The sequence below is a fragment of the Hippocampus guttulatus genome, chromosome 15 (assembly GCF_054856545.1).
Source record: "Hippocampus guttulatus isolate MCC_2025c chromosome 15, RoL_Hgut_1.0, whole genome shotgun sequence".
Lineage (NCBI taxonomy): Eukaryota > Metazoa > Chordata > Actinopteri > Syngnathiformes > Syngnathidae > Hippocampus > Hippocampus guttulatus.
Genome location: NC_141275.1, coordinates 2,657,078 through 2,671,286, shown reverse-complemented (window position 1 = coordinate 2,671,286; position 14,209 = coordinate 2,657,078). Strand labels below are relative to the sequence as shown.

Below are 14,209 nucleotides of genomic sequence, written 5' to 3'. Positions count from 1 at the left end.
TGCCGGGACAACAGCTTTAGCAGGGAAGCCCAGACTTCCCTCTCCTCAGCCACTTCTTCCAGCTCTTCCCGGGGGATCCCGAGGCGTTCCCAGGCCAACTGGGAGACATAGTCTCTCCACCATGTCCTGGGTCATCCCCGGGCCTCCTGGGGGGTGGGACATGGCCAGAACACCTCACCTCATTTGGCTCCTCTCAACGTTGAGGAGAAGCGGCTCAACTCTGAGCTTCTTCTGGATGGCCGAGCTTCTCACCTTATCTCTAAGGGAGCGCCCAGACACCCTGCGGAGAAAACTCATTTTGGCCCCTTATATCCATCTTAACTTAACTAAAAAATCTGCAGCAGTGTAAACTAAATTTAGCCTCGGGACTATAATGACAAAACACGAACAACTTCAAGAGAAATACTACAAAAAAAAGAATTTGGCAATAATGTTGGGAAATATTTTTTTGGTTTATAGTCTTCCACTTTTTTTTTTTTTTTTAAGAATGGGAAAATCGATTTAACATCCATTACATGCTTAATACCCTGGCAGAGTAGTGCAGAATTGCTGAGCTATTCCATTTTATGTTACAATTTCTGAAATTACACTGAGACTACCTAGTCTTTGAAAACTTTTCTCCTCTTCAAATAAGTTCCAAAAAAATTCCCTGAGCATCTTGACAGTTTTCATCCCTTTGGTGCAGTCCAACATTGATCTGAAGGTCGCAGAGAAAGAGGACCAGTATGGATTGTTATCCTACTATAAATTATTCAACTATCCATCCATTTTCTCCACAGCGTATCCTGTTCAGGGTCACTGGGAAGCTGGAGCCTATCCCAACGGACTTTGGGCCAGATTCGCGATACAATTTAAGAGTGATTCAATCACTCACGGGGCTACAGACAAGTTTTCACATTCACAGTAATGGAAAAGTTATTATTTGTGTCTCAAATTAAACCAAACACAATTGTTCGAGACTATGGGTGGAAAAGGTTGTACTTAACCCTTCTCATAAGCAGCTGGTGACTGATTGACAATGAAGCATATCTCGAAAACAGCATCAAATAATGAATGATAAAGTATCTTGATATTTACAAGAAGCTCTTGACGAATTCCTTTTCAGAAAGCAAGGTCAGGTCATCGTCAAAGTGGATCAATCAAAGTGTTGGGACTGTGTTGGAACCCATTTTGAGGTTAGGATATTGAATATATTTTCCTTATTGTCAATTGATTTCCAATTTTATGAACATAATATACAGTGTCTTATACATAGTTTCCTCAAAGATCCTTTCAGTGAAACACATTTTTAACAGGCTTTAGTTGTACTTTAGACATAACACTTTTATGCTCCCGATTAGCTTCAGATTAACCTGCACTTTACCTTTAAAAAGCAATGTACTGGGCCCTGAATTCAGACCGTGAAGTAGTCACCTTCATTTTTAACAAATATTACGTATTCACTACAATACTGTACTGAATGGAACCAAAGATTAAAACATTTTTCAGGCCCAAGCATTAAAAAATAAAATAAAATAAAAAACCATAATAATATTCATAGAAACCTTTCTTCCAAACAACTGACAGTTTCAAGAAATACTGTCCAGAACATTTCGTCGACATCGGGGGTTTTGCCATAGAGAATATTTGGCAACAGTACAGCGATGAGGCACGGAGACTGTTGACATTTGTCTACAGTCCCTTAGACAATTAGGATCCAGAACACAATGCACTGTAAGCCCCCCAAAAAAACCTGTGAAACAGCGAAGTCGTGAAAGATGACCCATGTAATAGCAAGGGGTTGCTGTGTATAGCTCTTACCACAAAAAAATGGAGCTCCTTTGAATAAATTCCATTTCAACAGGCATCTGAACTTTGAACATCACATGTAAAACCCTCAGCTCGATAGATAGCTAGATAGATAGATTGATAGATCTGGTGAGGGAAAGTAATTTCCTAGCTTCATCAAGTTTTTTTTTCTCAAACCTTTCCACACGATTAGTGTTTGTTATAACTTGTGAAAGGTGGAATTTGGTGTATTGTGTTACTCTGGGAAATCTTGTTTGGTCAACAAGTTTGAGAGCAGCAAGGACTCGACTGTGCTGTCTCTCTTTCTTCATTAAAATTGAATTTCTGCAAAATAATCCAATATTTTATGAAATCTAGCCTAAATGTATGATGTGTATTCCATTCCCCAAATCTGGAAATAAATGATTAAATGTTTCCAAGTACCATTCGCAATATGCTCAAGCACCGTATTTTTCGGATTATACGTCGCTCCGGATTATAAATCGCAACAGCCAAAAAATGCATACCGTATTTTCCGCACTAAAAGACACACTGGATTATGAGGTGCACCTTCAATGAATGGCTATTTTGTAAATTATTTTCATACATTGGACACTTCATATTATAAGGCGTAATTTACAATGCCTCCACTAGATGTTGCTACGCTCCTTCCATTCAACTCATAATACAGCTCCAGGGTGGGCCAGTGGTCCAGTGGTTAGCGCGTCAACCTCACAGTGCAGAGGTCTTGGGTTCAATCCCCGCTCCAGCCTCCCTCTGGAGTTTGCATGTTCTCCCCGGGCCTGCGTCGGATTTCTACGGGTACTCCGGTTTCCTCCCACATTCCAAAAACATGCATGGCAGGCTGATTGAACAAGTCTAAATTGTCCCGAGGTTGTGAGTGTGAGCGTGGATGGTTGTTCGTCTCTGTGTGCCCTGCGATTAACTGGTAACTGGTTCAGGGTCTTCCACGCCTACTGCCCGAAGACGTCTGGGAGAGGCTCCAGCACCCCCGCGACCCTTGTGAGGATAAAGCGGATCGGAAAATGAAGCCATGCTGTCGTAACACGTGCAGCATGTGGTTTGACATTGTCTTCCTGTAATAAGCAGGGGCATGTATGCAAAAGACATTACTTGGATGGTAGCATATGTTTGTCCAAAACCTGTATGTACCTTTCAGCATAAATTGTACCTTGACAGATGTGTAAATTACCCCAAAGCAGCCCCATACCATCATAGATGCTGGCTTTTGGTACTTTGCGTCTATACCATTCCGAATGATTCTTTTCGCCTGGCCTCCACAATTCCCAAAACAATTTGAGATGTGGACTCGTCAGCCAACAGAACACTTTACGACTTTGCATCACCCATTCTTAGATGAACTCAGGCCTAGAGAAGCCGACGACATTTCTGGGTGTTGATGATAAATGGCTTTTGCTTTGCTTTGTAGAGTTTTAACTTGCACCACAATGTATTGACTGAGATTGGTTTTCCTGAGCTCATGTGGTGATATGCCTCAACACATTGATGTTATTTTTTTGATGCAGTGCTGCCCGGGGGATCAAAGGTCACAGGAATTCAATGTTGGTTTTCAACCTTGCTGCTTATACGCATTGATATCCCCAGATTCTCTGAAACTTGTTTTGAATTGAATTGAATTCAATACAACTTTATTATCAAATGTGCTGTATGTGTACAGCACAGATTAAATTTCTTCCCTCTCAACATAAAACAAGAGGAGCCGCTTGCGGGTGTCCGCGCCGTTTGATGATATTATGGACCGTTGACGATGAAATCCCTGAATTCCTTACAATTGTACACTGAGGAACATTGTCCTTTAAATTAACTTTTTCTCACGCAGTGGTTCTCAAAGAGGTTCACCTCACCCCATCAATACGTGTGAGTGACTGAGCAATTCATGGAAGCTCCTTTTATACCCAATCATATCACCTGTTCCAAGTTAGCCTGTTCACCTGTGGGATGTTCTGAACAGGTATTTGATGAGCATTCCTCAATTGTCTTTTTTACCACCTGTCCCAGTTTTTTCGTAACGTGTTGGAGCCATAAAAATCAAAGTGACTGATTTGAACATGAAATAATCGCTGCGATCCTGCAAATATCATGTGAAGACAACAAATTACATTTTTTAGTCATTTTTTAAAATGTTCGTAAAGGGAGTGTCTGCATATAATTATATATATATATATATATATATATATATATATATATATAAAAGTGCGTGTGTGTGTGCGATTGATCAATCGATAGATCGATGATTTTTGACAGACATCCATATGTGTACGTGGACAAACAAATTTAGTTGTACCATTTAAAGGCATTTAAAATGAAGAAAAAAGGGTGGGCTTCTCAAGAACCCTACAACAATGAATTTAACCTTGTGGTAAATAACCTTGCTTTCACATTATTGATGAGCAGGGGTCTCAAACTCAGTTCCTGGAGGGCCGCTGTCCTGCATGTTCTCCAAGTCTCCCTGTTGCAACACAGCTGATTCAAATGATCAGATCATCAGCAAGCTCTGCAGAAGCCTGACATTGAACCTGTTCATTTGAATCAGGTGTGTTGCAACAGGGAGACTTGGAAAACATGCAGGACAGCAGCCCTCCAGGAACTGAATTTGAGACCCGTCGATGAGTGTAGAATTTCAATTTTTTTTTTTTTAAAGCAATTTTGATCATGTTTGAAACCGACGTGTGGGTAATCTTCTATGTTGAGTTCATATTTTTATGTCCAACTCCAGAAAAGTCATGCCTCACCAGTCATGAACCTCACCACACGTCACTAATCAGAATGTGATATATAGGCAGGGAACATACTGACATTTATGGCAGACTGTGGGTCATTTCCGAGTGCAATTTTGAGCCTCTTGAGCTCATCAGCCCCTTACCCCCACAGTCCAACACTGTTACCGTGATCGATTTAGCAGGACTTTAATATGCCCCTCCCCCCACCCCCACCAAAAAATAAATAAAAATCCAAAGCCGCACTACAGTTCAGGCAGATAAGGTCAACATAAGATAAGAAAAGATAAAAATAACCTTTATTAGTCTCGCAATGGAGAAATTCCCAATTCACAGCAGCAAAGTTATGAAAGGAAGAAGTAGAACAACAAAATATAGGAGCTGCTGGAAAGGCAGCCACTCTCGCGGTGCCATTTTGAAGTCAAAATAACAAAAATAACACAACACAACACATAGGACACAGACAGTCGTGCAATCTTCACCATTTTTCTGCATACACTTTGTTGTCGCAAGTAGTTATAGATGAAAGAGGAGAGGATCAAAGTGTCCTCACCAATGGATCAGAGACGTCATGCTGAAAATGTGCACACGTCTGCTACAAGCTAAGTTTTGAAAGCAAACACGAAGCTGTAGCGTCCATTGACGAAGAGATTAGTTCACTTCTCCTGTCCCACGTAATCCGCTTCAAACTCCAAGCCGCGACTCCCAGTTCCAAATCCGCATCGGCGCTCCGCGCTAACGCTCCTTTCTTCTAATCGGCGGCTCCTCAAGACTTACATCCATCCAGCCGCAGACCGTTCAACAGCACCGATCTCTCCGCTGAACAAAGCGGGGCTGTGAAAAATGCTGCCCATAACAGGCGCAAGACACAAGCGCCCCGGGACTGTCCAGCAACGACAGTCAAATGGCGCCGACATTCCTCCCAGTCAAAAACAGTGCTGGTATACCCATGCTGCCGAGAAGGCGCAACCACCGAGCACAGAGTCTCCTCCTTGATGAATGTCGTGGCCAAAAAATGCTGAAAAAAGTCCACATCAGGTCCACACGACGTAACAACAAACACAAAGTGACAAAACAAACACACACAAAAACAACAAAAAAAAGCAAGGCTCATGAGAGCACTTGCTGACGGCTGCCTACTTGGGCGCCATCTTGACTTCAAAGTCATAGCTCATAAGGTGAACATAGCTTTTCAGATTCAGAAAACTTTATTTATCCCCGTGGGGCAATTTGTGTTGTGCGAGAGCGGCTTATTATAGAGACGGTCAGAGCAAAGGAAAAACATCGGATGAGAGTAGGCCTGTAGGCTTAGCACTTGAGATCTTGAGGTAGTGGTTCCAGCAACAAAACAGTATTGCACATCGAGCAGTATTGCACAGTAAGGACACAGTTAGACAGTATTGCACAGTGAAAACAGGATTGCACAGTGAAAACAGTATTGCATGTCAAAAGTATTGCACCGTAAAACCGTATTGCACAATGGGGTGTGCGAGTCTGTGTGGTGGGGGGCAAGGGGGTGTCAGGGTTCATTGAAATAAGAGTTTAAGAGGAGAACAGCCTGGGGGACGAAGGTGGATCTCCTCCTCGTTGTCCTGCAAGCTGGTTCCCAGCCTGCGGTCGGAAGGCAGCCATTCGAACACGGGGAAGAGAGCATGTGAGGGGTCCTTCATGATCTGAGCAGCCAGACCACGGATCTGCTGCTAACACACTGCAGTCAGAGGGCGAGTGGGAAGTCCGATGATCTTGGAGCACACTCTGCTGATGCTGTCCAGGCGGTTCTTCTCCTGCAGACTTTGGGAGTGGAACCAGAAGGCCATAGAGAACGAGAGCACGGACTCTATGAATTCTTGGTAGAAAGTCAGGAGGATTTTCCTGCTGACGGAGAAGGAGTTCAGTTTCCTGAGCAGGTACATCCTCTGGTGGCATTTTTTCAGGATCACCTCAGTGTTGGAAGAGACCCTCAGGTTATTGTCCAGGATGGTCCCCAGGTACTTGTATTCGGATACAGTTTCCACTGGAGTCTCCTGGATGATGGGGGGAATGTCGCTGCCAGCTCTCTCTGTTTTCTGGAGAAGGTCACCAGCATGTCCTTGGTCTTTCTGATGTTCACTTCCAGCCGGGAGGCGTCGCACCACTCGACGAACTGCTGCAGGGCGGGACCATGGTGTTGTGTGGAGCAGGAGAGCAGACACACTCGGACAGTGTCGTCAGCGAATTTCACCAGGTGGCTGTTGGGGTGTGAGGACCTGCATTCATCCGTGTACAGGATGAAGAGCAGTGGTGAGAGTACGCAGCCCTGTGGGTTTTGGAGGGGTTTTTTTTCACCTTGATTCATGTCATAAATTGCAACATTGATAGAATTGAATTACTGATGCCCCCCTCTGATCCTGCAATGGCAGCATTAAATGACACAGTGAGTGACACTATTCATTTAGTGGGGTCCATATGATTGAAGGCCAGGAGATGATGCACTGAGAAAACAGTACTGTCTTTTGATCGAGGCTTTAGCTGTGATTCTGACTTTTCAATACAATAATCACAGGATTTTTTTAACCCTTTCGTGCACCCTGTAACCTGAGAACATGTAAAGCTGTCCACTGTAGTAACCGCTGTCCCCCAATGGGGTAATTGAGTTATTGTTTAAAGTGCCTCTTCATTTGATTGGAATTTCCCTCGGGATTAATAAAGAATCAAAACTATATGTTTCTTGTCGCTCCATTTGTCTGAATTGGCTTTTATTTATGCTGCCAACTGCTCGCTGATTTTTGTCATATTCAGTTTGTGTGGAGCTTAATGGATATAGCGGCAAAGGTATATAAAGGATTCATGTTCAGCTTTATTATTTCATCGAATGCCTCTGAGACCACCAAATGTGTAAAAATAGTAATGCAACAGTGATGTGATACATATTGAATAAAGGAATATTATGGGTAAAGAAAATAATAGTAGACAGTGAAAGCTGGGTGTGTGGGCAGAACGCGTCACTATTCGTGGAGCTGAAAATCTGACATCAATAATCCAGAGCTGATACTTAAAAGAAAATGGTCCTCAAAGTTTGGCAGACAATGCGGGTGTTTGAAATGTAGTATATATAATTTATTATGGGTGACATTCCATGTCAATTCCAGGTACACCATTTGTTAACTGTCTTAAGGCAATGCTTTTAAGACGAGCAACATTGTCAATCATCTTTCATGGAATACATGTGGCTGTGCTTGGTGAATTTGTCTTCGTTAAAATTACATTTCTTATTTTTGGTTCAAACCCTGAACGGGATTTTCCTCAGTCCTGCCGTCATCTATTTTTTATGGATGTGACTTTCACACAGAGAGGTAAATCCACGTGAAGCAGTAGATTTTTTGGGGGTGCTTATGGACAAGGGAGAGTTCAGCGCCACAGTAGTTTGATGTTTTGTTTGAAAGCGTGTCGCCAGTAATTCACAATCTTTTTGGAATACAGTGGTACCTCTACTTACCAACGCCTCTTCATACGAATTTTTCAAGTGACGAAACGCCTCAACAAAAAAATTTCAAGATACGAAAAAAATACAGTATGGGCTGCTAGTCGCAGCTCAGAGTTTCATGAACGCAGCATACTCATCTGCTCTGCCATTGGCTGTGACCGAGTATCATCCTGGCATCTCATTGGTTAAGAGGGACCTCTTCCGCATGCGTCTGTGTGTGTAGATCAGTGGTTCTTAACCTTGTTAGAGGTACAGAACGCAACCAGTTCAATAAAAATTTGAATTTTTACAAATTCAAGACATTAAAAAAACACATTTATTAAAAACAGATGGCCTAAGTATAGTTTAACTTGTATGATGTACTATAACAACAGTCACAAGAGCGAACTAAATTTCGCGCAGCACTGATTGGATTGGACAAGCAATGTAATGTGATCATTTGCAGCCAGCAATGGCCAAGCGGGCGTGTCGACTCAAGATGTCAATTAGTTATGACACGCCCACTTGGCCATCACTGTCTGCAAATGATCACATTACATTGCTTATCCAATCAGTGCTGTGCGAAATTTAGTTCACTCAGTGGTTACCGTGTGACTGTCGTGATAGTACGTCTTACAATTTTAAAAAAACATATACTTATGCCATGTAATTTTATTTGCTTTTTTTCTGTTTTTAATAAATGTGTCTTTTTAATGTATTGAGTTTGTAAAAAAAAAAAAAAAATCTTATTTTTATTTTTCACTGATGAAGGGTTCTGTGAATGTGGATATGAACTGGTTGGGTTCGGGACCTCTACCAAGACGAAGAACCACAGCCCTAGGGTTCCATCGAACCCAGGTTAAGCACCAGTGGTGTAGATAGATAAATGGCTAGATATGCGTCTATGCACCGTTCTCGTCATTCGCTCCTTGTGCCGCGTTCCAATAGTTTTACGTAAATGTGAATCACCCAGAAAAAGTGTTCACCAGTCGGGCGATCGCTCACTATGCTGATGTTTGCTTTGGACATTTTTGAAGTATTGTTAAAAGCCGACAAAAGCAAACATCCTTGGATCAGTTCTTTACAAAACGGCAAGCAAAAAACACTTCTGAGAGAGAACATGAACTAAAGAGGGCAAAAAAACGATGAGGATGCAGTGTACTGTTATCGCTACGTGTTAGATACTATGAGTATGTTAACGCAGGTCAACAGCAAGCCAAACTCATTTATTCATGAGCCAGGAAACTGAGCGTCTTGCTCCTTTATTATGGTCTTCTTGACGGCGTACAGTGAACAACTGTGACATCAGCTCAATGAATTGTAGAGTGAAACTGAAATGAACAGATTTAAAACATGCATTAATATTGTGTACACAAATACAACACAAATCGTCAAGTGTTTAACAAAGGACATAAATGCAGCTCAAAATGTGACAACGATAAACAATGCATTTTCGCAGCACCTTCGCATGCTAATTAGCTTGATGATTTAGCATCATCGCTACGTCGTTAGCAGTACTCTGAGCTAGCGAGTTTCCAATGACGACAATTGAGGGAAAATGATCTCCGAAACATATTTCTAAATAATGCTAAACACGAGCAGACTTACAGCCATTGCTTTCGAAGGTGAAACGAAAGGAATATAACTCAGGAGGACCAGTTGCAACGACCACGGTCAGGCTTTCTGTAATGACTCGTCTGATGAAACATGGCGTCTGCTACCCACAATGCACCGCGACAACTAAATGAATATTCTAAACAGAATTACTATTAATGAAATGGCCCGAAACTTTTACTGTGGGCAGAACACGCAGTAAAAAGTTAAATGACCATAATGTTTATTCTTTACTCTCTTCTTTGATTATTACATTATGCACAACTCTCCTTTATTGTGCAATGATCTAATTGTAACATGTATTTGTTACATATTTTGATGCAATTTTATGCTTTAGAAAACATTGTCTGAATGGTGGGGGGATTGGGAACGGATTAGGGCATTTACATGGATAAATGCCCTAATCCGTTCTACTTCCAAAATCTTCTCGTTAAAAAATTTCTTACAGAACATATTAATTTCGTAAGTAGAGGTACCACTGTACTGTCAATTGGGATGAAAACCTACAATCAGCAAGACAAAATGCCAGTGAGGTGTGTACTCCTATCAGTTGTTTCCCACTAATTCTGACATGTCTTTCTTCAGCGCAAGAAAATCATTAAACATGGAATATTTCATTATTTTTGTTTTGGTGGCAGTTAACATGGCAACAGACACGATTGCAATATTTATAGAAGCTGATATTGCATGTGCATACAGCTGAACCACACAGAATCACTGCCACAGACTAAGCAGGTTGCAGCTTCCTGGGGAAAGGTCTGGCTGTGCTTTTATGGTTTCCACACAAGCTGTCATCTTTCCATCTTCATGGCGATGAAATAACAAGAGAGTCTTTATTTTAATTACCGGTATACAGATCTTTTGACTATACAACATAAAAGGAGAATGTTTTTAAAAGCCGGCAGTCAGACCAGCCCATTGAAGGGATCATTTTCATTGCAGCCTTAACTGTTTCAGAGAGCTACAGGGAGTCTTGCAATTTACATTTACCATGCGGTCATCTTGTTGGGTGATGAAAATGAATGTCATAATAAAAGCATTCTTGCTTCAGAAAAAGAAAAATCAAAACGTTTTCATCCAGAGGTAGTTCAATAAGTGTAGAAGGCGCTGTTTACATCAGTGAGTCTCAACTGGTGGGTTGGGCTATAGAAGTGGGTCATGCACGGCAATTAAAAAATTAAAGACATTCATGTTGTAATTTTTCCACATCATACAGAGGTGTAGGCTTTAATTAGATCAGGAATAGAAAGTCACAGAGAGGATTCATAAAGAGATTCATATAATTGTAGAAACAGTCATAAAATGCGTATGTACTAATATATATACTGTGCGTGTGTATATATATATATATATATATATATATATATACGTTTGGTCTCATTTTGCTCATTTTCTTTCTTTCCTTGTTTCTTTCTTTCCAAATGAACAATATCATAAATAAAACTTCAGACATTCACTTGTGTTCTACTTTACAATGTGAAGGGCGTTACATTACATGTGAATAATATGAAGCGCCCAGTGGGACTGCGGTCAGGGACAAAGCTGAAACAATGGTAACCAAGTTAGACACATAAACACCCTAACCAACACTCTAACCAACGAACACCCTTCATGTCAAATCCTGATGTTATTCAGAAAACAAAACAAAGAAACAAACCAAAAAAATAAAAATAAACGCATCCTGCCTGGTTATCAGGGGACAGCAAATGACAAGTTCATAAAAGCGGATGTATGCTGTGTAGAATAAAATTAATAAATATCCTGAAATTTACCTTCATGCGTAAATATAACAAGCTTGCTACCTGTATTGCAGCTGTCTCATTGACAGATTTTCTTACTTCCTCAAATACGTATAAAAACATTAAAATCACAAAATGCATTTAACCCTGGAGAACCCAAGAACCTTTTTCTTCTTTGGAAAATGATGAATTATACATTAAATGACTGCTATATGCTCACTGAACATGAAAATATATGTGTGTTTTTTTTCAAATATTCAATGCTTTAATCCTAATTTAGGATTAGGGCAAAATCTGACCCTTTGGGATTTCTCCAGGGTTAAGATAAGTATTCATGATATGATTTCAAAATGTGACTCAATATAAATATCAATATAAGACAAAAATTTAGTGACCTAAAATAGTCAGTTTTTAATCACTTGTGTAACATATGTCAAGTGGTAGTGAGGAGACTGTGCAATGTCCTCTTAATGCTCCACAACGAATGTCTGCAGCGGTGACTCATTTAGATGCTGGGAATGTAAGGGCTGAAAACGCTCGAGTGTTTCATTGTAAAGTTGGTGTAATTCAGTAATTGGTTTTGAGGATTTGGTTTTCCCCTATTTCAAAAGGCACTTATAAAATTTCTGACACTGGATTGCACTGCTTGGTTCAAGTGGGTAGATTCTTTTGCTGGTTTTAGTTATGATAGTTAAAAACTTCAATGTCAAGACATATTATTTTAATAGTGGACTTGGCAGGAAAAATGACCAAGATAGATATGGAAGGAACACATGGTCAGAGAAATTTACAGATTGTTCAAGAAGCGTACATGGCAAAAAAAAAAAAAATATATATATATATATATATATATATACAGTATATATGTTGTTAATCTGTATTTAATTTTTGGTTTTTGAATGCTTTGGTGCGTTATTGTCTAAATGACTTTCGCGTTGTTAGATTTTGGTTTTGTAAGTATTTTTTTTATGAACCCATTTTTGACGAGTTTGATGTTCTCTACTTAGGACAGTTGTCATTTTTTTCTTGCCAGTTGCAAGCGCTTTTTGTTCTCATTGGATTTGCCTGGCTTTTTGTCTCCAGCGATTTCTGTTTCTACTTTGTCGGTCTCTCACCTTCCCCTAAAAAATATCATTTTGGAATCGCTATTTATCTGAGTCTGTGTTTTTGGGATCCACCTTCTACCTACCCGGTCTTTGTTCAGACCATCGCATTGTCAATGCGGTTGCACAATTGTCTCAGGGAGTGACGTCGGGAATGGAGATTGGGACTGTTCATACCCCCATTCCCAATGTCTTTTCCGATTTTCCAACCGGATTGCGGTGTTGAAAATCGAAAGATGGATGGATACCAACAGATGAAAATAACTGGGAATGGACCAGAAAGGACCGCTTCTTGAAATGTAGCTACAGAATCTGAACCACAACACCACTCCTGCTCGGAACATATTTATCATGTATTTTTTATTATTTCCTTCAAAACTTCATGAAACTAATTGAACTGGATAATAAGTGGCCAATTTACAAATGTGATTTTCCAGAATATGATGTATTCACGTATTTTTTTCTCTCTATTAATATTTATATTTGTTGTTTATGTTGTTTTTTTTACAGATGCAGTGTGGACAGTAAAGTGTCAAGAGTGGCATGGCTGAACCGCACGACCATTCTTTTTGCCGGAAAAGAAAAATGGTCTCTGGACCCTCGAGTCAGTCTGATGGAAAATACAGCCATCACGGAATACAGCATCGAGATCCAAAATGTTAATATACATGATGAGGGACCCTATGTCTGCTCCATCCTCACGAATCAGAAACCAAAATCTACAAAAGTGAATCTCATTGTTCAAGGTAAAACATTTTCAGTTTAACATTTTGTGTGACTGAAGGTCCCGAAGTGACCAGAATTAGCTGATGTGATACATCTTAAAAAGCCTTTCTGTAAGCATTATCATGTAAATGAGCCTTAATTAGGCATCAAATGGCATTATGCCATATAAAGGCACCCACGGTCCCCAACAGTCGCATGGCGCTTATGTCATCAAAATGTGATGCTTACTTGGAGGAGGGAATACTGTAAGGTCAAGGTCATCGTTATTGTCAAATATGCTTTATGTATAACATGCAGCACAGATGAAATTTCTTCCTCTCAATCCTCAGTGCAAACATGCTGTGCATTAAACACACACAGCTAAGATAGCAACTACACTGCATATAAAGATTATAACAATATAAACAAAATGATGCACAGCAGTGCGATGAGCAGCCCCACTCACCGTCATGCCAAACGATCAGGTATAGTCCGATTATAGTCTCCAAGAATTTAATGAGAAGTTGAGGAGGAAAAAAATCTGACACTTTTGTGGAAGCTTTCCCACCCGGATTTCAAAAAGCATGCTTGCTGACTGGTTCGTACGTCCGCCTCACAGTACAGAGTCCAGGCTTCTAATCTTGGTTCCGGGCTTTCTGTATGGTGTTTGCATGTCCTCCCCCATGCCTGTGGTTTTCTGTATGTTCACTGGTTTCCTACAACGTTTCAAAACATGCATAATAGGTTAGTTGATATATTAGCTGTGATTGAGAGCGTGAATGGTTGTTGTTTGTCTGTGTGCTCTGCGATTGGCAAGCAGCTGGCTTCAGGATAGGCTCCTGCCCTAAGACAGCTGGGATAGACTCCAGCATGGCCACGACCCTCGTAAGGATAAACTGTTTGAATAATGGATGGACGGATGAAAACTCAAATATGAATCTGAGAAAATCAGAATCATTCCGTGTCAAAATTGTTCTCAGCCCTGTGTCACGTCATTGCCCCACATAAGAAATGAACCGTCAGCGTGGCTGAATTACTACTGTGACCACAAATGTCCACTTTATGCTTCATGTTTCAAGT

The 14,209-nt window shown here is 40.6% G+C and overlaps 1 protein-coding gene across 1 annotated transcript in view; it reads left to right on the top strand.

The window, feature by feature from the left end:
* opcml (opioid binding protein/cell adhesion molecule-like) overlaps positions 1 to 14,209 on the top strand; it is a 144,052-nt gene that overhangs the window by 48,339 nt on the left and 81,504 nt on the right. The window contains exon 2 of the mRNA XM_086130794.1: positions 12,935 to 13,170. Within this exon, the coding sequence (XP_085986920.1) occupies positions 12,935 to 13,170 (236 nt within the window). The remainder of the gene's footprint in view (positions 1 to 12,934; positions 13,171 to 14,209) is intronic.